General features: G+C 42.9%; 1 protein-coding gene across 1 annotated transcript in view; it reads right to left on the reverse strand.

Annotated features, from left to right (window-relative positions):
• Positions 1–23,704, reverse strand: part of LOC308354377 (putative adhesion G protein-coupled receptor E4P) — a gene marked incomplete at both ends in the record, with an annotated part of 35,325 nt that overhangs the window by 11,455 nt on the left and 166 nt on the right. Inside the window, 9 exons of the mRNA XM_080821773.1 lie at positions 3,568–3,762; positions 5,389–5,556; positions 6,139–6,323; positions 9,417–9,524; positions 10,053–10,188; positions 10,848–10,888; positions 13,392–13,541; positions 18,630–18,749; positions 20,405–20,455. Of these exons, the coding sequence (XP_080677899.1) occupies positions 3,568–3,762; positions 5,389–5,556; positions 6,139–6,323; positions 9,417–9,524; positions 10,053–10,188; positions 10,848–10,888; positions 13,392–13,541; positions 18,630–18,749; positions 20,405–20,455 (1,154 nt within the window). The remainder of the gene's footprint in view (positions 1–3,567; positions 3,763–5,388; positions 5,557–6,138; positions 6,324–9,416; positions 9,525–10,052; positions 10,189–10,847; positions 10,889–13,391; positions 13,542–18,629; positions 18,750–20,404; positions 20,456–23,704) is intronic.

The raw sequence follows: 23,704 nt of genomic DNA on the forward strand, positions 1-23,704 counted from the left end.
AAAGCTGTGATCACACAGTGATGGCACTGGCACAAAAACAGACACATAGACCAATGGAACACAGTAGAGAGCCCAGACATGGACTCTCAACTTTATGGTCAAATAATCTTTGACAAAACAGGAAAAAATATCCAATGGAAAAAAGACAGTCTCTTCAATAAATGGTTCTGGGGAAATTGGACTGCTATGTACAGAAGAATGAAACCAGACCATTCTCTTACACCATGCACAAAAAAATAAATAATTTTAAATTTAAATCTAATTTAGTTAGTATACAATGTATTTTAGTTTCAGGGGTAGAATTTAGTGATTCATCAGTTGTGTATAACACCCAGTGCTCATTACATCAAGTGCCTTTCTTTCTTTTTTTTTTTAATGTTTTTTTTTTAGATTTTATTTATTTATTTGACAGACAGAGATCACAAGTAGGCAGAGAGGCAGGCAGAGAGAGAGGAGGAAGTGGGCTCCCCATGGAGCAGAGAGCCTGATGCGGGACTCAATCCCAGGACTCTGGGATCATGACCTGAGCCGAAGGCAGAGGCTTTAACCCACTGAGCCACCCAGGCGCCCCTCAAGTGCCTTTCTTAAAGCCTATCACCCAATTACCCCATCACCCCACCCACCCCAGTAACCCTCAGTTTGTTTTCTATAGTTAAGAGTCTCTTGGGGCACAATGTACCTAAGGTGGTTGAGCAACCAACTCTTGGTTTGGGCTCAGGTCATGAACTCAGGATTATGGGATCAAGCCCCAAGTCAGGCTCCTTGCTCAGCAGGGAGTCTGCTTGGGATTCTCTGTCTCCCTCGATCTCTGCCCCTCCCCCTGCTTGCTCTCTCTCTCTCAAATCACTCTCTCTCTCTCAAAATAAATAAAAACATATTTAAAACAAAGCTGTGATCACCAAGACAGTATGGTATTGGCATAAATACAGACACATAGATCAATGGAACAGCATAGGGAATCCAGAAAAGGACCCTCAACTCTATAGTCAACTAATCTTTGACAAATCAGGAAAAAATATACAATGGAAAAAGACAGTCTCTTCAATAAATGGTGCTGGGAAAATTGGACAGCTACATATAGAAGAATAAAACTGGGCCATTCTCTTACACCATACACAAAGATAAACTCAAAATGGATGAAAGACCTTAATGTGAGACAGGAATCCATCAAAATCCTAGAGAAGAACATAGGCAGTAACCTCTTCGACATGGCCACAACAACTTCTTCCAAGACACGTCTCCAAAGGGAAGGAAAACAAAAGGGAAAATGAACTTTTGGGAATTCATCAAGATCAAAAGCTTCTGCACAGCAAAGGAAACAATCAAACAAAGAGGCAACCCACAGAATGGAGAAGATATTCACAAATGACACAACAGACAAAGGGCTAATATCTAAGGTTTATAAAGAACTTCTCAAACTCAACACACACAAAACAGATAATCATGTCAAAAAATGGGCTGAAAACATGAACAGACACTTCTCCAATGAAGACATACAAATGGCTAACAGACACATGAAAAAATGTCCATCATCACTAGCCATCAGGGAGATTCAAATCAAAACCACATTGAGATACCACCTCACACCAGTTAGAATGGCCAAAATTAACAAGACAGTAAACAACATGTGTTGGAGAGGATGTGGAGAAAGGGGAACTCTCTTACACTGTCGGTGGGAATGCAAGTTGGTGCAACCACTTTGGAAAACAGTGTGGAGATTCCTTAAGAAATTGAAAATAGAGCTTCCCTATGACCCTGCAATTACACTACCGGGTATTTACCCCAAAGATACAGATGTAGTGAAAAGAAGGGTCATCTGTACCCTAATGTTCATAGCAGCAATGGTCACAGTCACCAAACTGTGGAAAGAGCAAAGATGCCCTTCAACAGATGAGTGGATAAAGAAGATATGGTTCATATATACAATGGAATATTACGCCTCCATCAGAAAGGATGAATACCCAACTTTTGTATCAATATGGACAGGACTAGAGGAGATTATGCTGAGTGAAATAAGTCAAGCAGAGAGAGTCAATTATCATATGGTTTCATTTACTTGTGGAGCATAAGGAATAACATGGATGACAGTAGGAGAAGGAAAGGAAAAGTGAATTGGGGGAAACTGGGAGGGGGAGATGAACCATGAGAGACGGTGAACTCTGAGAAACAGAAGGTTTTGGAGGGGAGGGGGACTAGGGGTTAGGTGAGCCTGGTTGTGGGTATTAAGGAGGGCATGGAGAACTGGGTGTGGTGCATAAACAATGAATCTTGGAACACTGAAAAAATAAGATAAAATTTTAAAAAATAATATAATAAAAAATGGGCAAAAGACATGAACAGACACTTCCCCAGTGAAGACATAGAAATGGCCAGCAGACACATGAAAAAATGTTCATCATCATTAGCCATCAAGGAAATTCAAATCAAAACCACATCAAGAATAATACATTATATGTTAATAAAAATAATTTAAAAAATATTGAGATACCATCTTACACCAGTTAGAATGGCAAAGTTTAACAAGGCAGGAAACAATAAGTGTTGGAGAGGATGTGGAGAAAGGGGAACCCTCTTACACTGTTGATGGGAATGCAAGTTGGTGCAGCCACTTTGGAAAACAGTGTGGGGGTTCCTCAAAAAATTAAAAATAGAACTACCCTACAACCAGGCAATTGCACTACTGGATATTTACCCCAAAGATACAGATGTAGTAAAAAGAAGGGCCATATGTACCACAATGTTCCTAGCAGCAATGTCCACAACAGCCAAACTGCCCTTCAACAGATGAATAGATAAAGAAGATGTAGTCCATATATACAATGAAATTAGGTGCCTCGTTAGCGCAGTAGATAGTGTGTCAGTCTCATATATACAATGAAATATTACTCAGCCACCAGAAAGGATGAATACCCATCATTCATACTAACATGGATGAAAGTAGAGGAGATTATGCTAAGTGAAATAAATCGAGCAGAGAAAGACAATTATCATGTGGTTTCACTCATATGTAGAACATAAGGATAGCACGGAAGACCATAAGGGAAGGGAGGGAAAACCGAAGGGGGGCAACTCAGAGAGAGAGATAAACCATGAAAGGCTATGGACTCCAGGAAACAAACTGAGGGTTTCAGAGGGGAGGAGGGTAGGGGAGGGCATATGTTGTGATGAGCACTGGGTGTTATACACAACTACATTATTGAACGCTACATCAAAAACTAATGATGTACTATATGGTAGCTAACCGAACATAGTAAAAATGTGATGACTTAAAAAAATAAAAAATAAAATAAAAATTAAAAAGTCACTTATAGTTTGTCTCCCTCTCTGTTTTTATCTTATTTTTCTTTCCCTTCCCTACTCATCTGTTTTATATCTTAAATTCTGCATATGAGTGAAATCATATGGTATTTATCTTTCTCTGATGGACTCATTATGTCGGCATAATTCCCTCTAGTTCCATCCATGTTGTTACCATTGCTGCTGGCTCTTGCCTTCTCCCCATCCTTCCTCAAGACAAGATGGCTAGATTTGATGATGACAACAAGGTGATTTGGTTAAATCACCTACCTTAGGCTCAGTTTGATCAATCCCTGTAAGGAAGAGCAGGTGGGCCAGGAAGAGGCAGATGGAGAGCTGCAGGTGGAGGGAAGTGCTGGTGCTCTGGATGGGTCGGCACAGGAGGAAGGTGAGGGCTGCCAGGAGGAGGCACAGCACAGAGAGGCTCAGCCCCACATAGGTGATCACAGTCAGCACAGGATCCACCTATGAGCCACCAAGTTAAGAATCAATTACAAGACCAGTGCTCTAACCACTGAGCTATGGAGCCTGCCTAAGAATCAATTACAGAAAAAAAAATAATAAATAAATAAATAAATAAATTACAGTTTCCAGTTCTGCAGTTAATTTCTGATGGGGAGTCTGATGGGCTTCCCAGTTCAGTCCTTTAAACAACTTGACTTAACTTCTCCGAGATTTGATGTTCTCATCTTCAAAATGGGTATACTAATAACATTCACCACACAAGGCTGTTGAAAAACCAAAGCCACTAGCCTGACGCTGTCCAAAAGGAAAATGTAAGTCATATGTGGAAAATTTAAATTTGCTAGTAGCCGTATCTTTAAAATTGTGAAAAGAATCAAGTCAAATTAATTTAATAGTATATATTTAAAATATTATCAGTCCAATGTGTTGAATATAGTCATATAACAACAATGCAATCAGTTCAAATTACAATCAGTGTAAAATAATTATTAATGAGATATTTGATACTTTTTTCCATAATTAAGCCTTTGAAATCCAGGATGTATTTTAGGCTTACAACACATCTGAATTCAGATACTTTTATTTTCAGTGATAAAAGTGAAATGAAGCCCTACCAGTGAAGTTGTAGTTGATGGAAACATATTTCACACTGCTTCTTAATTTAAATAAATTAAAATTAAATAAAATTTAAAAGTTCATTCTCAAGACACACTAGCCACATTTCAAGTGCCCAACAGCCACATGTGGCTGGTGATCCTACTGGACAACATAGCTCTCCAAAGTCATTTCCATGAAGGTTGGAATTTCTTTATCTGTTTTGTTCTCTGCTGTATCCTCAATGCCTAGAACAGCATCTGGCATATAGTAGGCATTCATATGCAAATTTGTTGAATGACGGAAATGAGGCCATGCATTTAAATGTGTAATACAATGGTTGTCATAGAGTGAATGTTCAATAATTGAGAGCTTTAAAGAAATAGGATAAGAAGCTAGGTAAATTTCTTTAAATCTGGCTTATCCTAGATGTGGTTGGGACCTGGGAAGTTCAAGGACCTATACTTTTTCATTGGTGACAGTCAGTTGCCTTCTTTCCTGTCTGACCCGTTGTAACTGTCTCTTGCAGAGTAACGGATGTTTGATTTCCGATCCTCTTAGACCCCAAACCTGGCCACTATAGGGGCTGACAACCCAACTTCCTAGTGTTTGAGGGCTTTCTCTGCTAGCTTGAGCTTACTCTGCCCACGCCCATGGACGGAATTCTGCCAGAATTAATGCAGCTTTCAACCAACGCCTGAGAGGAGGTTGTGTATAGGTAGCCTATCTCTCTTGCAGTTCAGTTAGGATGACCTCAACTGCATCTCCTACACTAACTCCCAAATACTCTAGAGGGAATTAGGTTCCAGATGCCCAACGTGATGAGCGGCATGATAATGCTGTCTGCATTAGCTTCTGTTTTTTCTTGTTTCATTTCCCAGCTCCTTATTGGTGCTTCCTGGAATTACCTCTCGAGTAAACTACTCCCACTTGACTCCTTATCTCAGAGTCCTTTTCTAAGACACGGAGAGGACAATCGCACAGTTTCTTGGATACAGTCAGATACCAGGAGGGGGCCATGAATCTTGGTACCTCGGAAACAAGAGCCACGAGGACAGCAAAGCCGGAGAGGTGGAAGCACTTGCATTCAGTATGTGACTGGTTGCTCCTCACGTGATGGCAGCCCTCTGTTGACCAGACGCCCCCCTCTTCTGATCCATTCCAGTAGACACAGAAAGATTTTGTTCTTGTACCACCAGGCTGAAAGAGAATAGCCTGAAAGTAGGGCTTTTCCTGGTTTTATTATCTCAATTTTACAGGTTAGTTATGGATGCATTGCATTGGAAACTGGAATGGGAAAATTCCACTATCTAGAACACTTGTGGGGAAGAGTTTTATAGGACCACACCTGCTGTGGGCTTTATTCTTCCTTTATCCTGTCCTTCTCTGGTCATCTCAGAGCCCCAGGGATTGACCCTTATGAACTGCTTTACCCAAGCATTCATTGGGACAACCAATGAGAGGAACCAGCGAGAAGTCCTTAGATGAGAGGAGGAGGAAGTCAGGCGTTTCTTCTAGATGCTTCTTCTGCTTCAGGATATCGCCGTCTCCAGCAGGGCAACCCTCCTGCATTTCTCCAGCTCTCACTGGGCTCAACAACGCCCATCCCTCCATTGCCTATTTGGCCTTACACGTGATAATAGCTTCCCCTGGTGCCAATCTCTGGGTACCTCAACATTTCTGTTAACTCTGAACAAGCAGAGCTGGATTCTCTTTCTTGGCAGGACCGTAACACACCTCTTTGAGGTAATGTACAGAGAACCAGCTCTGGATTTTGCTCACCTGAACATGTTGGAAGGTCAGGAACACAGGTTCAGACAGATACACTTTTTTCTTCGTACTAATGGTGCCACTCACAACATGAGAGTTCAGTTTCACTTCCTGTGTCCCTCTTCCATCATTAAAAAAGGACCCATTTGGCATATCCCAAAGAGACTGATAAGTGACAAGTGCAACTGCACTTCTATCTGAGAAAACAGGAGAGAAATCACTTTAGAGGGCATCCATATTATGGGAAATCAGTGCCTTGTTGAGAGTCATAAGGCAAACATTACATATAGTCAAAATCACCCTTGGAAATCCTTTATGTTGTCCCATCAATACCTTGTGTATGGTTTGGGGTATAGCATTTTGTATATGTAATACATATTATAATGTATCACACCTTATAAAAGATATGTGTGCAAAATATCCATTAATGTATTGTAAAAATATATATGAGCCCTTAGACATCAAAATCAGAGCCATGAGGCAAGATGTCCTCAAAAGAGCAGGTGGAACTCAGATGGGAGTGAGGAGACCACATATTCCCATTTTCCATCTCAAGCTCACTCTGGTATCTAATATTTTTTTTAAGATTTTTATTTATTTATTTGACAGAGAGAGACACAGTGAGAGAGGGAACACAAGCAGGGGGCATAGGGAGAGGGAGAAGCAGATTTCCCATTGAGCAGAGAGCCTGATGCGGGACTCCATCCCAAGACCCTGGGATCATGACCTGAGCCAAAGGCAATGCTTAACCCACTGAGTGACCCAGGTGCCCCTGGGCTATCTAATTTAGAAAGGTAAGGAAAGGTATGCAGGATGACACATTCTTTTAATTCATTTTCTCATTCTTCCCTCCATCTTTCTCTGTTTCTCCCTCTCCCATCCTCCTTCCCTCCCCTTTTCATGCAAGAATAATTTAATTCACAGAAGGTAAATTCACATATGATGCTCTGTCACACAATGTAGTATTTCTTAAACTGCAATTATTTGTGAACCACCATCCCCAGTTTTCGTCAAAGCTACTTTCCACCTCTATTATTATTTACTCCATTTTAAACATCAAGTCATTTGTAGCTCTTTCCCCTCTCCCTTCTCCATCTGACAGCTCACCATCAGGAGTGAAGATTAATCAGTAGCTGGGAATTTTCTGGAGAAAATAGAGCAGGTATTTCACTCTCTCCAGAGAACCAGGTCTCTCTCTTTGAAATATTTTTCATGCACTCTTTCATTATTGTATTTATTCACTCTTTTTAAAAGATTTTTATTTATTTATTTGATAGACAGAGATCCCAAGTAGGCAGAGAGGCACGCAGAGAGAGAGGAAGAAACAGGCTCCCCGCTGAGCAGAAAGTCCAATGCACAGCTCTATCCCAGGACCTAGGGATCATGCCCCGATCGAAGGCAGAGGTTTTAAACCACTGAGCCACCCAGGTGACCCTATATTTATTCACTCTTTTAAGAAATATTTATTGAGGATCTAGCATGTGCCAGACAGTGTTCCAGACATTGTAATACAACAGTGAAGAAAATAGGCCGAGTTCTTGCCATCAGAGAGCTGATATTATAGTGGGAGAGACAGACAACAAACACCTTAAGAAAAATTGCATAGTGTACGTGCTGTGAAGAAATTTAAATGAGATGGTGGAATAAGGCAGGGATGGCAAGCTATGGCCTGAGAATCAAATCCAGCCTACCACCTGTTTTTGTACATAAGGTACACAGCCATGCCCCTTCATTTACATGTCATCTATGGCTGCTCTCCCACTGGGATGTCAGAGTTGAGTCGTTATAACAACGATCATCTGGCCCAAGCAAGCAAGCAAGGAAAACAAAAGCAAAAATGAACTATTGGGACCTCATCAAAATCGAAAGCTTCTGCACAGTGAAGGAAACAGTCAACAAAACTGAAAGGCAACCTTTGGAATGGGAGAAGATATTTGCAAATGACACACTTGATAAAGGATTAGTTTTATAATGAACTTAAGAAAGAAACTTATCTAGAAAACAAATAATCTAGTTGAAAAATGGGCAGAAGACATGAATAGACCTTTTTTCCAAAGAAGATATACAGATGACTAACAGACACATAAAAGATATTCAACATCACTCAGTATCAAGGAAATACAGATCAAAACCATGATGAGTTACCACCTCACACCTGCCAGAATGGCTCAAATGAACAACACAGGAAACAACAGATGTTGGCAAGGATGCAGAGAAAGAGGAACCCCCTCATGCTGTTGGTGGGAATGAAAACTCGTGCAGCCACTGGGGAAAACAGTATGGAGGTTCCTCAAAAAGTTAAAAATAGAGCTACCCTATGACCCAGCAATTGTACTATTATGTATTTACCCAAATGATATAAAAATACTGATTTCAAGGGATACATTCACCCTGAAGTTTATAGCAGCATTATCAACATTAGCCAAGCTATGGGAAGAGCCCAATGTTCATCAACTGACAAGTGGATAAAGATGGAAGCTGTGGGAGATATATCTGTATCTATATCCATATGATGGAATATTACTTAGCCATAAAAAAGAATAAAATCTTGCATTTTGCAATGACATGGTGGAGCTAGAGTGTATTATGCAAAATCATATTATTTCACTCACATGTGGAATTCAAGAAACAAAACAGATGACCATGGGGGAAAAAAGAAAAAAGAGGGGCAAACCATAAAACAGACTCTTAACTGTAGAGAACAAACTGAGGGTTCCTGGAGGGGCAGTGGGTAGAGGGATGGGTTAAATGAATGATGGGTATTAAGGAGGGTGCTTGTGATGAGCACTTGGTGTTGTATGTAAGTGATGAATCACTAAATTCTATACCTGAAACCAGTATTACACTGTATGTTAACTAACGAATTTAAATAAGAACTTGAGAAAAAAAAATTACTATCTGGTCCTTTCATAGAAAAAGTTTGCCAACTCACAGGGCAGAGGAAGGCTAGGGGCTATTTTAAATAGGGTGATCATAAAACATTTCTCAAGGGAAAGAGTGTTTAAGGTGACAAGGATCTGTTGCTTTCAAGTGCTTCCTTTTCAGACCATCACATGGAAACAGAGCATGCAACAGCCTGTTCCTTTTAAGGAAGCATGCCAAGGGATCACTGTTTGAACCTCAGCCTGTCACAAAATACCCAAAACTGTGTTCCCCAAATTGCCTGGTTAGTGGTCACCATGTAGAGTCCCCCCTGCCTTGAAGCCTTTGTAAGTTGGCCCAGTCACCTAGAAATGAGACAATAGTGCCTAGGATTTGGAGGTCAGGAGAATTCATCTTAAACACAGTACCTTCTATAGTTCCTTTGAAGGCATCAGTACAGTTGATATCCATAGTGTTATTTCCAGCTTCTAGAAAAGTCTTCTCACTTGTCTCATTGCACCTCTTGATTTCATAGACTGGAAACATTAAGAAAGTTAGTTCTGCTTTGCTCGCTTCTCATGCAAAAGAAATTTGTTGAAGAACTCTCTTCTTTGAAAGGCCCCCCTACTGATGATTTCCTTTTCTGCATGCAAGTAGACTAGATGGCATTCCCTTCCACATCTCTGGCTGATGGGATGAGATGGTCAAAATGGTCTAAGCAGCATCCACTGGCCACAGCAACCCAGGGGAAGAGAGGGTATGGCCATTCTTCCCGGAGCCGCAACCAGATGGGCAAGCTCAGTCTTTACATATAATATTTAAAAATCAAAAAACTTTTAAAAATGTATACTGGAGTACCTGGTGATGGGGTGACTTAAGTTTTTAAGCAAGAGAGGCTAAACATTTAAAAGTTTTCCAGGGAAAGTCACCTGGGAGCTGGTCTGCATTTGGAAAGAACCCCTTGAATGAATTCTCCATGTCACAGAAACATAAACACAAGGTCTGACAAAAGATCAGCCTCCTAAAATGTTTTGGTCCTAAGGAAAATGTTCCATGTTTCTTACCTATACCAAGAGTAGAATTCTCATGCTTCCCTGGAGAAGCTAAATCCTCAGTCCATATGATCTCTTCCATTTTTTGAAACATTTGGGTAGCCATTTTTGCAATGTGCTCCTTGTTTCTTTTGTTCCTCTGAATTTCCTTTCAAGGAAATAAAGCTAATTAGGTAGGTTCTTCCTGAAACTTGAGAAAGCAGGAATATCTTGTGTGTAGATGGGTGAGTCCAGAAGGCAGTAACATTGATTAAGGTGTAGGCTCTGCACTCTCAGCCTGATAGGTATCTTCTCATTGACCACACACAGCCCTGTGAAGGGCATGTCATTCACTCCATTGTGTTTATGGGAACATGAAGGCCTGAAGGATGAGGTGTCTGGAACCCATGAAGAGCACCTTACAGAAGAAGACAGGGGAGGGGAAGTGGTGACAGGGGTGGAGTGAAGCTCTGTATTTCTGATGCCGGTCTTTGAACAACAGCTGAGGCACTAAAAACCTTCCCCATGGTTTCTCAATGCCTATTGACATCTGAGACCAGATAATGTGGGAGGCTGTCCCCGGGGCATAACTATTTAGCAGCATCCTTGGTCTCTACCCACTTGATGCCCAGTAGCACTCGAGCTGTGACAACCAAAAAAACATCCGCAGACATTGCCAGATGTCCCCTGGGAGAAAGGACAAATCATTCCTGCATGGGAGCTGGTGTGTCCTAAAAGGCAGAGGGAGCCATGGTAGTTATTTGAGCAGGAGAATAACATGGTAAGACTGGCCAGCTGCCTCCCAGACCCAAGCTTCACTTCACTCACCTGACCGTTCTCTAAGAATGGTGTCTCCTCACTGGAGCCCTCTGTGGAAAAAAAAAGTAGCCATTGAGTGGTATGTGGAAGGTTAACACGCCTGGCCACATCCCTTTCCAATCACTCTTGAGTTGGGTCTTTCCCTGATGCTTCCCATCAACGCCCAAGTCCCCTCCAAGAAGTCCCAAATGTCTTCTACAGTAGAAATTTAAAAGGGGATTAGGGCAGGGCCACCAGTTCAATGACTAAGTCTATAGTATTTACTGCACACCTACTAAAAGCCAGGAACAATACTAAACATTACGGAAGTAAGTTGACAAAGAAACAAAGGGTGTTCCCTTGTGGGGTTTGCAGTCTGGTGGGAGAGTCACTAGTTAAATAATGACAAATAAATGATTAAGTGATTACAAGGGTCCAGCATCTTCTTAATATATAGGACAAGATACCTTGGGAGCCCACAGAGAAGCCTTAGAATGTGGAGGGTGCAGAGGAGGCTTCCTGAAGGAATGGGTGTTCACTTGATTAATAATACAGAAGCAGTAATAACACCTGTAGTTGTCTACACACATGGCATATAAAGTGCCTTAATACACACTATCTCATGCAAAGAAACACAGAAGATTCTAGAACAGGCTTATGTAGCTTGATAGCTAATATTTATTGAGCCTTCCTAGGTAGCTAGCACTGCACTGAATGTTTTACACACCTTAATAATTAAAACGGGAATGCCTGGGTGGCTCAGCGGTTTAAGCCTCTGCCTTCGGCTCAGGTCATGATCTCAGGGTCCTGGGATCGAGCCCTGCATCGGGCTCTCTGCTTAGCAGGGAGCCTGCTTCCCCCTCTCTCTCTGCCTGCCTCTCTGCCTACTTGTGACCTCTCTCTCTGTCAAATAAATAAATACAAATCTTTTAAAAAAGTCAAAATGGGTAGGTGAGGTGTATTAGTTTCCTAAGTCTGCTGTAACAAAGTTCCACAAACGAGGGGGATTTAAAACAATAGAAATTTATTTCCTCATGGTTCTGGAGGCTAAAAGTCCAAAATCAAGATTATTGGCAGGGCCATACTCTCTCTGAAGGCTCTAAGGAAGATTCTTCTTTGCATCTCCTAGGTGGTTGCAAGCAATCTTTGGTGTCCCTTGGCTGGTGGTACCAGAACCCCAGCCTCTGTGTCTGCCCTTTCATGTCCCTCGGTATGTGTGTGTGTCCCTATACCCCACTTCCCTCTTCTTATAAGGACCCCAGTCATGTTGGATGGAGGGCCCCAACATCATCTAGTGTGACCTCTTCTTGATTTTATTAGATCTGCAAGGCCTTTCTTTCCAAATAAGATCATATTCCCAGGTTCCAGATGGACGTGAATTGGAGGAGATTCTATTCCACCCAGAACGTGAAGTAAGTAGGTTTCTGAAGTGACTCAGCAATTACTTTTCCTTGGAACCCCCCTCCCCTTGACCAGACCCAGTGACTCACTGCTAATGAACAGAACACAGAAAAAGTGTTAGGACATCACTGCTGAGACTGGGTTATAAAAGACTACAATTTCTACTTTTGTCACACTCTTTTTCTGGCTATTCTCATGTGCTTGCTACAACAAAGCAAGCTGGAGAGGCTGACATATCTAAGAACTGAGGGTGGTCTCTCTCCAACCACCAGGAAGAAACTGAGGCCTTCAGTCCAGTGGCTTTGAAAGAACTAAATCCTGCCATCAACCACATGAGTGAGCTTGGAAGCAGATCTGCCCCTAGATGACCCTTCAGATGAGACTGCATCCCTACCCAACACTTTGATTGTAACTGTGAGAAACCCTGGAACAGAGGACACAGAGAAGTTATACCTAGATTCCTGGCCTCCAGTGACTGTGAGAAAATATTGTTGTTTTAAGCCACTGCCTTTGGGGTAATTGTTATGTAGTAATACATAACTCATACAGTAGATGCTGTTATTATTCCCAATTACAGGTGAGGCATATAAAAGTTGAGTCATTACCCAAAAGTCAGCTGATAAGTGGTAGAGGCAGAAATTAAGTCCAATCTATTGAACTTAAAACATGGAATTATGTTAGGAATGAGCAAATAGGTGAACATGTTGTGGTCATTGAGAGCCACATTCTCCGTGTGGCAGAAGCAGCCACAAACAAGGACAGAGGGAAGGCTAGAAGGAGCCCTGGTGTTGGATGGGAATCTTAGGTATCAGCGTGAACTCATAGGGTTTAGTATATAGACAGATAAATAGATGTAGAAATTGAATTTAAAGTGAGAGAGGGAGAAACAAGTAGGGAAGTCCAGCAGAAAATCTGAGATGTCATTTTGGAAGCTCAAGAAAGGGACCCAGACAGGAGACATACTCTTGCAAGGCAGATGCATAAGGTCGTTGATTGGTGCTGGAGGCTTGGGTGATGCCTTCTGGGAAATGATTACCAGGAACCAGAGTAGGATGCAGGACAAGGGCCAGGACAAATCTCTGTTCTCTTACTCTGGCCTGAAATCAATGGAGCTCTCAAAGTCTACCCTCCCCCACTCCTTTTTCATGGTGGAAAGTACTTGGAAATCCTTACCATAACACACTTCATTATCTAACTTGAAGAATCTAGCCAGCAAGTTTAAGAAACGATTTGAGGAACAGCTGCAGTAGTAACTTCCAATTTCATTTCTGCAGTATGATTCCTTCTTGCACTTTGACAGCCCAGCCGTACACTCATCAATATCTGCAAATCAAAAGAAAAACTTCATTTTTCATTCTCATCAAACTACACTATCTTCCCTTGCACAGGGAGTCTCCATTACCCACCCTCATTCATAAGCATCTGTTCTTGGAGAAGATTACTCCATATCATAAAGGTGATAGTTCTCCTTCAGTTGATGTATAAATACAATACAATCCTAGTGAAAAACATCTAGCTAGACTTTAAGGAGTAAGACAGTGGATACAATCATGTAAGAATAACCAGAAAACCTCTGCAGTGGGGACTCGTCTAATAAGATACTGAAACACACTTTAAAGCCTCAATAAAATGAATGCTGGCACATGAATTGACAAAGAGTCCAGGGAAATAGACTCAAAGTCCAGAAACAGACCCAAGTACATATGGAGCTTTAGAGTATGATGATGGTGATATGTCAAACCCCTGAATGAAGGACAAGTGGTTCTTTCAAGACTCAGATCACAAAGTTTGTTTAATCAATTTAAAACACAGAGAAAATTAAACACACACACACACACACACACACACAGAGCAAGTAGCAAAGAAAGAGATAGAGCAAGAGAGGCAAGAGGCTCCCACTGTCAAGGTCCTGGCACGTGCAATATTCATGTGTTCTGCATCTATCTGCCACATCTATCTGATGGACCAGAGTTGAGGTTCAAGCAAAGGGACCCACAGACAGAAGTTGCCCTGAGCCAATGACTCACACTTATTCTCTCTGTTGGAAGGACTCAGGACAAGTAAGTGCATTGAACCAATAGTTGCAACTCCAATTAGTCTGTGGGTTATATCAAGCTATGGGTATGTTTCAGGTAGAGGGTTGTATGTGTCAGAATGATAATCACCAATGAGTGACCAAATTAAAACCTCTTACATATTAAGTGCTTGTGTATATTTTGCTTATATTGTGTATCTTAGACACTTAATGCCTCTTAGTTATTTAAACTGAGAACTTTTCCCCATCCACAGCAGGGATGTCCGCTATCACCACTGCTATTCAACATAGTACTAGAAGTCCTAGTCTCAGCAACAAAAAGGGAAAAAAAGGTATCTGAATCAGCAAAGAAGTAGTCAAACTATCACTCTTTGCAGATGATATGGTACTTTATATGGAAAACCCAAAAGACTCCACTCCAAAACTGCTAGAACTCATACAGGAATTCAATAGAGTGTCAGGATATAAAATCAATGCACAGAAATCGGCTGCATTTCTGTACACCAACAGCAAGACAGAAGAAAGAGAAATTAAGGAGTCGATCCCATTTACAATTGCACCCAAAACCATAAGATACCTAGGAATAAACTTAACCAAAGAGGCAAAGAATCTGTACTCAGAAAACTATAAAGTACTCATGAAAGAAATTGAGGAAGAAACAAAGAAATGGAAAAACATTTCATGCTCATGGATTGGAAGAACAAATATTGTGAAAATGTTTATGCTACCTAGAGTGATCTATACATGTATGCAATCCCTATCAAAATACCATCAATTTTTCTCAAAGAAATGGAACAAATAATCCTAAAATTTATATGGAACGAGAAAAGACCCCAAATAGCCAGAGGAAAGTTGAAAAAGAAAGCCAAAATTGGTGGCATCACAATCCCAGACTTCAAGCTCTATTGCAAATCTGTCATCATCAAGATGGTATGGTACTGGCACAAAAACAGACACATAGATCAATGGAACAGAATAGAGAGCCCAGAAATAGACCCTCAACTCTATGGACAACTAATCTTCGACAAAGCAGGAAAGACTGTTCAATGGAAAAAAGACAGTCTGTTCAACAAATGGTGTTGGGAAAATTGGACAGCCACATGCAGAAGAATGGAACTGGACCATTTCCTTATACCACACACAAAAATAGACTGAAAATGGACGAAAGACCTCAATGTGATACAGAAATCCATCAAAGAACACAGGCATCAACCTCTTTGACTTCAGCCATAGCAACTTCCTCCTAGAAACATCGCCAAAGGCAAGGAAAGCAAGGGAAAAAAATGAATTACTGGGACCTCATCAAGATCAAAAGCTTTTGCACGGCAAAGGAAATAGTCAACAAAACCAAAAGACAACTGACAGAATGGGAGAAGATATTTGCAAATGATGTATTAGATAAAGGGCTAGTATCCAAAATCTATAAAGAGCTTAGCAAACTCAACACCCAAAGAACAAATAATCCAATCAAGAAATGGGCAGAAGACATGAACAGACATTTTGGCAAAGAAGACATCCAAATGGCCAACAGACACATGAAAAAATGGTCCATATCACTCGCCATCAGGGAAATACAAATCAAAACCACAATGAGATACCACCTCATACCAGTCAGCATGGCTAAAATTAACAAGTCAAGAAACGACAGATGTTGGCGAGGATGCAGAGAAAGGGAACCCTTCTACACTATTGGTGGGAATGCAAGCTGGTGCAGCCACTCTGGAAAACAGTATGGAGGTTCCTCAAAAAGTCGAAAATAGAGCTACCCTATGACCCAGCAATCGCACTACTGGGTATTGACCCTAAAGATACAAATGTAGTGATTCAAAGGGGCACGTGCACCCAAATGTTTATAACAGCAGTGTCCACAATAGCCAAACTATGGAAAGAGCCTAGATGTCCATCAACAGATGAATGGATAAAGAAGATGTAGTATATATATACAATGGAATACTATGCGCCATCAAAAGAAAGGAAATCTTGCCATTCGCAATGAGGTGGATGGAACTAGAGGGTACTATGCTAAGCAAAATAAATCAATCAGTGAAAGACAATTATATGCTTTCTCTGATATGAAGAATTTGAGAGGCAGGGTGGGGAGTCGTGGTGGGTAGGGAGGGAAAAAACAAAACAAGATGTGATTGGGAGGGAGACAAACCATAAAAGACTCATTTTTAAAAAGGATTTTATTTATTTATTTGACAGAAAGAGAGAGAGAGAGATCACAAGTAGGCAGAGAGGCAGGCGGTGCGCGGGGGGCGGCCGGGGGTGGGGGTGGGGAAGCAGGCTCCCTGCTGAGCAGAGAGCCCAATGTGGGGCTCAATCCCAGGACCCTGAGATCATGACCTGAGGTGAGGCAGAGGCTTAACCCACTGAGCCACCCAGGCGCCCCAATAGACTCTTAATCTCATAAAACAAACTGAGGGTTGCTGGGGGGAGGGGTAGGGATAGGGTGGCTTGGTAATGGACATTGGGGAGGATATGTGCTATGGTGAGTGCTGTGAAATGTGTAAGCCTGATGATTCACAGACCTTTACCCCTGGGGCAAATAATACATTATATGTTAATAAGAAAAATTGTTCATCATTAGAGTAAATCACAAAAAATCTACTGATACACCATTTCTCACCAAGTAGACTGGCAATGCGTTCTGACAACATGTTTTTTCAGGAAGGCCGTGGGGAGACAGGTGCTTTTATGCATTGCTGGTGAGAATGCCAATTGGTACAACTTTTCTAGAATTAAATTTGGGATAGCTAATCAAGCTACATATGGATTTACCTTTTAGCTAAGGCACCTCACCCTCAGGGCTCTACTTCAGCTTGCTTTTTAAAATTAACATATAATGTATTATTTGCATCAGGAGTACAAGTCTGTGAATCATCAGTCTTACACGATTCACAGCACTAGGACTCTACGCTAAAGACACATCTCCCACAAATACTGGAACAAGCCTAAGGATTCCAGTAAATTGTCCCCATGCAGAAGAAGGTCGAATAAACTATGCTTCATCCACACAGCTACATAAAAGAGTGAAGGAAGATCTCTGGGTGATTTGGAATAATTTCTAGGATATACTGTTAAGTGAAAAAAGCAAAGTGCAAAAGAGCATGTCTGGTGTCTTCACAGAAGACCAGAAAAGACAGATTCCCGGCTCAGGAGCGTGGCAACTAAATGGGACCCTGAAATAATTCTTGAAGCAGGAAAAAAAGGGGGAGCATTGGGGAAAAAAAACAGTGAAACTGGGAAAAAAGTCTGTTTTTGTTTAACATCCTTATATAAATATCAATTCCCTAGCTTTCATCATTGTAGTGTGGCCATGTTGTTGGTGAACCTTCGGGGCATTTGGTGAAGGGGTAATAGAGAATTCCCTAAACTCTTTTAAAAAGTTTCAAAAATAGATACATCCAATGTTGTATGATTCCACTTATAGGAGGTCCCTAGAGGAGTCACATCCACAGACATAGAGTAGCTGGTGGGAGCCAGAAGTGGGGCAGGGGGCAGGCAGTCAGTGCCTCATAGGGACAGAAGTCTCAGTTTGGGGAAAGTTCTGGAGACGGATGGTGGGGATGACTGCACAGCAGTGTGAGTGTGTTTGATGCCACTGGGCTATACACAAAAACAGTTAAACTGGTAAATTTTACGTTATTTGTATTTTGCCACGATCAAGTAAAATAAATCCTAAGTCATTTACCACGGTCTGCTTTGCCTTCTGAATTTACACACTTCCACCAATCAGATATTCTGGGGTGGTTTTTCTCTTTGGCAGTCAAATGGGCCTTTAGAATTTGTGGAAATGAGAAAGGATTTGGACTGGAGTAGAGGGGAGTAGTGAAAAGGGGAACGGCAGTAGAGTTGGGGTCAGATCATGGAAGATACTGAGTGTGAAGATAGTAAGTTATTCATTTGTTCTCTTGGACAATGAGTAGTTGAGGCCAAATCATAGAAGATATTGAGTGTCAAGATCTGAGTTGGGGCCAGATCATGGAAGATGTCTGTCAAGATAGTAAGTCACTCATTTCTTCTCTTGGACAACACTTTTTTATCGGGCCTCTGTGATGTGACATATTCTCTGTCTTTGGCTTACTGTAATGAACAAAACAGACATGGTCCGCACTCTTGTGGGATTCTCAGACAGACCAACAAAACTGATGCTTGAAACTTCAAGGGTCCTGGGAACTCTACCTTCCTCTAAAGACATCAAACAAGCTTCAGGGAGAGCGAGGGGGACACAAGGATAGGGACTTCTCTAAGGGCCCTGAGACAGCTCTGATATGTTCTATCTTGTAGTATGACTGCATCTTTGCCTCATTAGTGTCCCACACATGCCCCCACCTCCATTCCAGGTCTCAGGATGTCGTGGATTGAGTCTCTACCTTCACATGTCTCGTGGGGCTTGATGTAGCTCCTCCCAGACAGAGACTGAAATCCATCGTTACAAACACAGTGGGTGCTGTTGGAACAGCTGGCATTTTCAGGGCACGTGGGGCAGGAAGCTGCAGGGAACATAGGATCCTTTCATTAATTTACTCACTCATTCAAGAAAGATTCCTTGAGTACTTACAATGTCCCAGATGCTGTAGTCAGAAAAATGCCCTTTTAGGAATAGCTCTGTTGGCCTCCACCATGCACCCCTCCCACTGTGGGACACATGCTTGTGTGCCTGCCCCACCCACATCCAGCCTCTGCCACCAACACCACTTCTGCTCAACGGTAGAACTTCCAACTGTCAGCACCTGTGTGGCTTTCTCTGGCCACCAGAGTCCTCTGTGCTCACGACATGGTGTGCTAGCAATGGAGCAGTTCCTTCAATTAATGACAGACATGAGTCAGTGTGTTAAAAGAAAGGGTGGAGCTTTTTTATTATCAGAAAAAAAAAAAAGAAAACAAGTATTGGCAAGAGGCGGAGGAACTGTAACCCTGTGCGCTGCTGGTAGGCATGTAAAATGGTGCACGTATTGTGGAAAGCAGCTTGGCAAGTCTTAACAATTTTTTTTTTTTAATTAGAAATACCCTATACCACTTTTGGGTATATAGCCCGAAGAACGGAAAGCAGGTTTTGAAGAGATATTTGCACACTCATGTTCATAGCAGCATTATTCACAGTAGCCAAAAGGTAGAAACACCCCAAGTGTCCATGGACAGATGAATAAACACAGTGTGGTCCATCCATACCCTGGAATTTTAGTCAGCTTTAAGAAAGAAGGAAATCCCAACACCTGCCACCACATGGGTGAACTGAAGACATTAAGGTATGCAAATAAAGCAGTCGCAAAAGGAGAACTACTGTTTGATGCCACTTATAGGAGGCCGCTAGAAGAGTCAAATTCCTAATGACAGAACGAGTACTGGTGGGAGGGGAAATGGGGGACTGCTGCTTCTTGGGGGGAATGTCAGTCTGGCAAGAGCTTGAAACCTGTTCTGGAGGTGGAGGGTGGGGATGGTTATACGGCAGTGTGAATGTGTTTGAGGCTGTGCACGGAGAAATGATTACAATGGTGAATTTTATGTTATGTATATTTTACCGCAAGTTTAAAAAGATAAATAAGAAGGTAACAGCTTCCTTGCTCATGGTGGGGACTCATGCCGGGGTGCTGGAGGGCATGCTCTTTACTATGTCCCCTCCCCCCCCTCAACTGCTTAACAATGGACCCTTAGGGCTCCTCACCTTCCCAGGAAATTTCCTACTCTCAGCTGGAACTTCCCAGGATCACCTCCCAGCTAAACAAGTTGCTCTCAGGTCCCTTTCTCAGGGTGTGCTTCTGGGGGGCACCCAACCCAAGACGTGGGGTAAAAATAAAAGTATCTCCTGCCATGACTTAGACACAGGCTCTGGGAAAGAAAGGACAGACTCCACCATCCACCAGCTGTGCAACCTTGAGCCAGTTACTTCCCTAGAGCACTGTTGAGTGCTCAAGTGAGAATACGGTCCAGACCTTCTCTGCAGGAATGCCAGGACTGAATGGGATGTGTGCAGAATTTGCTTGGCATGGAGCCGGGTGCAAAGCAAGAGCTACGTAAGTGGTGGTGATGATGGTGAAGGGAGAGCAGTGCTTGGGAGCTGCAAGGAAAAGGTAGAAGGCGGAAGAGATTCATGTGGTCTCCGGATCCTAATTTCCTTTCCCTGGCATTTGGTTATAAGTAAACTCACCTCCAGAATTCTGGGCATCTGATCCTGACAAAGCCAGCAGGACACTCAGACCTGGCACAGAGAGAAGAGGACAGTTCAGCTTGGCTGAAGCCCATGGGGGTAGGGGTTTCGTCTCCCACTGCCGGGGCATACGTGAGCTAACTTCACCGCAGGTCCTTCCAAGCAGGCTACAAACACCGGAGTCGCAGCGGGCATCTACTACGGAAGCATGCCAGGGCCATCTGGCTGCAGCTGTAAGAGGGTTTGCACCCAATTTCAAGCTGGGGTAGGGGGGACTCCAGGAGGGGTGTTCCTCACACCAACAATCAGTGCTCTGACACCAGCGGGGTGTCCTCCAATACAACACCATCTACCCGGAGACAGTATCAGATCGCACAGGTTAAGGGCTCGCTCCCACAAGCCTGCCTCCAACTTTAGAAGCCATGGAAAGCCTAGGTTATCACCACCTCCTTGAGTTGCATTACTTTGCTAGAGCAACTCAGGACTCCAGAGAAAGAGTCCAGCTACTAGATTGCTGGTTTATTAGGAAAAGGTATCACTTGGGAACACCTGAGGCAGGTGAGGGGCGGGGCCAGGCGCTGGGGAGGGGCGCAGAACCTCCATGCCCTCTCTAGGTGGCCACTCTCCCCAGGCCTCCAGCTTCACCAGCCCCAGCAGACCAGCCTTCCCCGGCCTCAGGAGGCTACCTCGCACCCTCAGGGTTGATTGGATCTTTGGCCCTTGGCCCGGGATTCACTCTCCAGCTCCTCTTGAAAGGTCCAGCCTTCAAAGCACATGATTGGCTCCTCTCCCAGCCCCGCCCCTATCCCCTGACCAGCTGTGAGTTTCCCAAATCGCCTCATTACCATAACAGAAGACACCTTTATCTCTCTCCCCTCGGAAACGGAAACGGGAACGCCAAGGGTTCTAAGAACTGTGTGCGGGAAATGGGGACAAAGCCCAAGTATGTATTTCTTATTATAAATCACAGTATCACAAGCTGTGTGTCCCAATTTCTGGAAAACCAGTGGCTCAGAAAGCTCTTTTTCTCCAAATCTAGTACCAAAAGGCCAAGTGCCAGCCTCCTCCATATGCATTGGTCTTTCTGGGCCTGTCCAGACCTCTACCCCACCTTGTCCGATGGCGACAAAGTACAAGTCACATGGGTCCTTTTAAAATTTCTAGTAGCCACATTTTTTTAAAGGCAAAGAAAAACAGGGGTGATTAGTTTCATTACATTTAACACGATAGAGCCAAGAGGTGATCCTTTTGACCCGCATTGAATATCTGACAAATTATTCATAAAGTATTTTACGATCTTTTCTGTGGGTAAGATAGTCTTTGAAACCAAGTAGGAATTTGCATGTGCAGCTGATCTCCACGGTGGCTGGCCTAGTTTGGAGTGCTCAGGAGCCACAGTTGGTTTGTGGCTGTCGTCCTGCACAGGACGGGTCTGACTGCTAAAAACCCATGTTTTCTCTGGAGTAAGAGGGGATCTGAATAGCACAGACCATAAGAATCCTGGAGTCCAAAACCGTGGCGAATGTGGAAAGGATGAGCCTGTCTGGGGCATGGTCCATTTTGTAGAATGATCTAAAAATGTCTCCCACATTTTTAGATAAAGCTTTATATTAAAGTCTGGGATGAAATCAGACATGCGGAAAACTTCCCCACACGCTTCCTAATATCACTTCCTCGAGGTACATAGGTGGCAAATAACCAGGCACTTGAAAGACAGATTTTCCTGCATCCCTTTCATTGCAAGCAGGTTGTGCTGGGATGCTTGGCTAAAACCTGGAGGCATCTAGGGGTGCCTAGGTGGCACCGTTGGTTGAACGTTGGGCTCTTGGTTTGGGCTCTGATCGTGATCTCCTGGTTGTGAGATGGAGACCCAGTAGGCCTCCCCACTTAGCACGGAATAGGTTTCAGGTTCTCTCTCCCTCTCCCTCCCCCTCTATCCCTACCCACCTGCCATAACTCATGCATACTTGCTCTCTCTTTCTCTCTCTCACATAAATAAAATCTTTTTAAAAAAAACCTGGAGGCATCTACTTTCATAGCTAACACCGCCCCCAAATGGCTTAAGTTTGACAAGTAAAATCCAGGTAATTTGGATTTGTATCACATGGAAGGGGGAGGAGTAAGAAATCTGCCTATGGCCCGTTTGGATTATCACAGAACAGAACAAGTCCCCTGGACAGGTCAACACCTGCTTTTCCTACATCCTCTGTAATATTCATTATGCTCTGTATTATGGGTACTCATCACCTTTAAGGATTCATGGTATTGGGTTGAATCACAGGACATGGCATGTCTGTAAGTCAAAAAATGCTCATATATCAGTACTTTCCCTGCAAATGTTCTCTTCACAAAAAGAAATATTTGATTCCTATGGGGCATGGGTCAGCAAATCATTGCCCTCAGGCCAAACCCAGACCAGGACTAGCTTTTATACAGCCTGTGAGTTAAGAACGGTTTTCAGTTTTTACATGGCTAAAAACAATCAAAATGTCATGGTACATGAAAATGATATGAAACTCAAATTTCTATGTGGATAAATCGAGTTTTACTGGAACACAGAGATGCCCATCAGTCTGAGAAGGCCTGGGGCTGCTGTTACATGGCGGTACAGACAGAGTCGGTGCGTTCAGAGAGAGACCAAATACCCACCCACAGGGCTGACAACAGTAATTATCTGGCCCTTTATAGAAAAAGTTTGTCCATCCCTGACATAGAGTATTGGACATCACATGCTTGCTAATAAGATCTCCTTCCCAAACCTGCCTTAAACTGTATTTGAGTCCTCTTGTGGTGTCTGTGTATTGCCTTGAAGAACCAAAATCCCAGAGCAGAACAGTGGGTGGATCCAGGTTATTTAACTACTAAGCTGTAATACTCCAAACATGGCCCCTCTAGGTGGTCTGACCAGTGTGGCAGGTCCTTCAAGCGTCCCCTTTAGCCTTCCCCAGAGGGGGGTCCTATGCATGCAAAAAGCTATCTTTCTGTAAGAGGGCATTTTCTGCAGCCTGTGGAGGGCAAGCCCAAAATATTTGGGAATTATGCGGGAGTGGCTATCTCGCAGCAAGGGATGAGGACTGAGGGTAAATGGCCCAGTGTCCTTGCCCTGCGGATGCACATAAGGCATTCCCTCTTGGAGGTGCCCCAACAGGACTGAGTGCCACTTACCCACAGAGTAACTCTTCATTAACACACCCCTCATCGGCTCTTGTCTCCTCCCGGTCTGGCATCCTCCACTCCCTCCCTTGTGCCTCCTGGGATCCCTTCCCGATTAAAATACTTACATCCAAGTCTTTGTCTCAG

Source organism: Martes martes (genome assembly GCF_963455335.1).
Source record: "Martes martes genome assembly, chromosome: 1".
NCBI classification, from domain to species: domain Eukaryota; kingdom Metazoa; phylum Chordata; class Mammalia; order Carnivora; family Mustelidae; genus Martes; species Martes martes.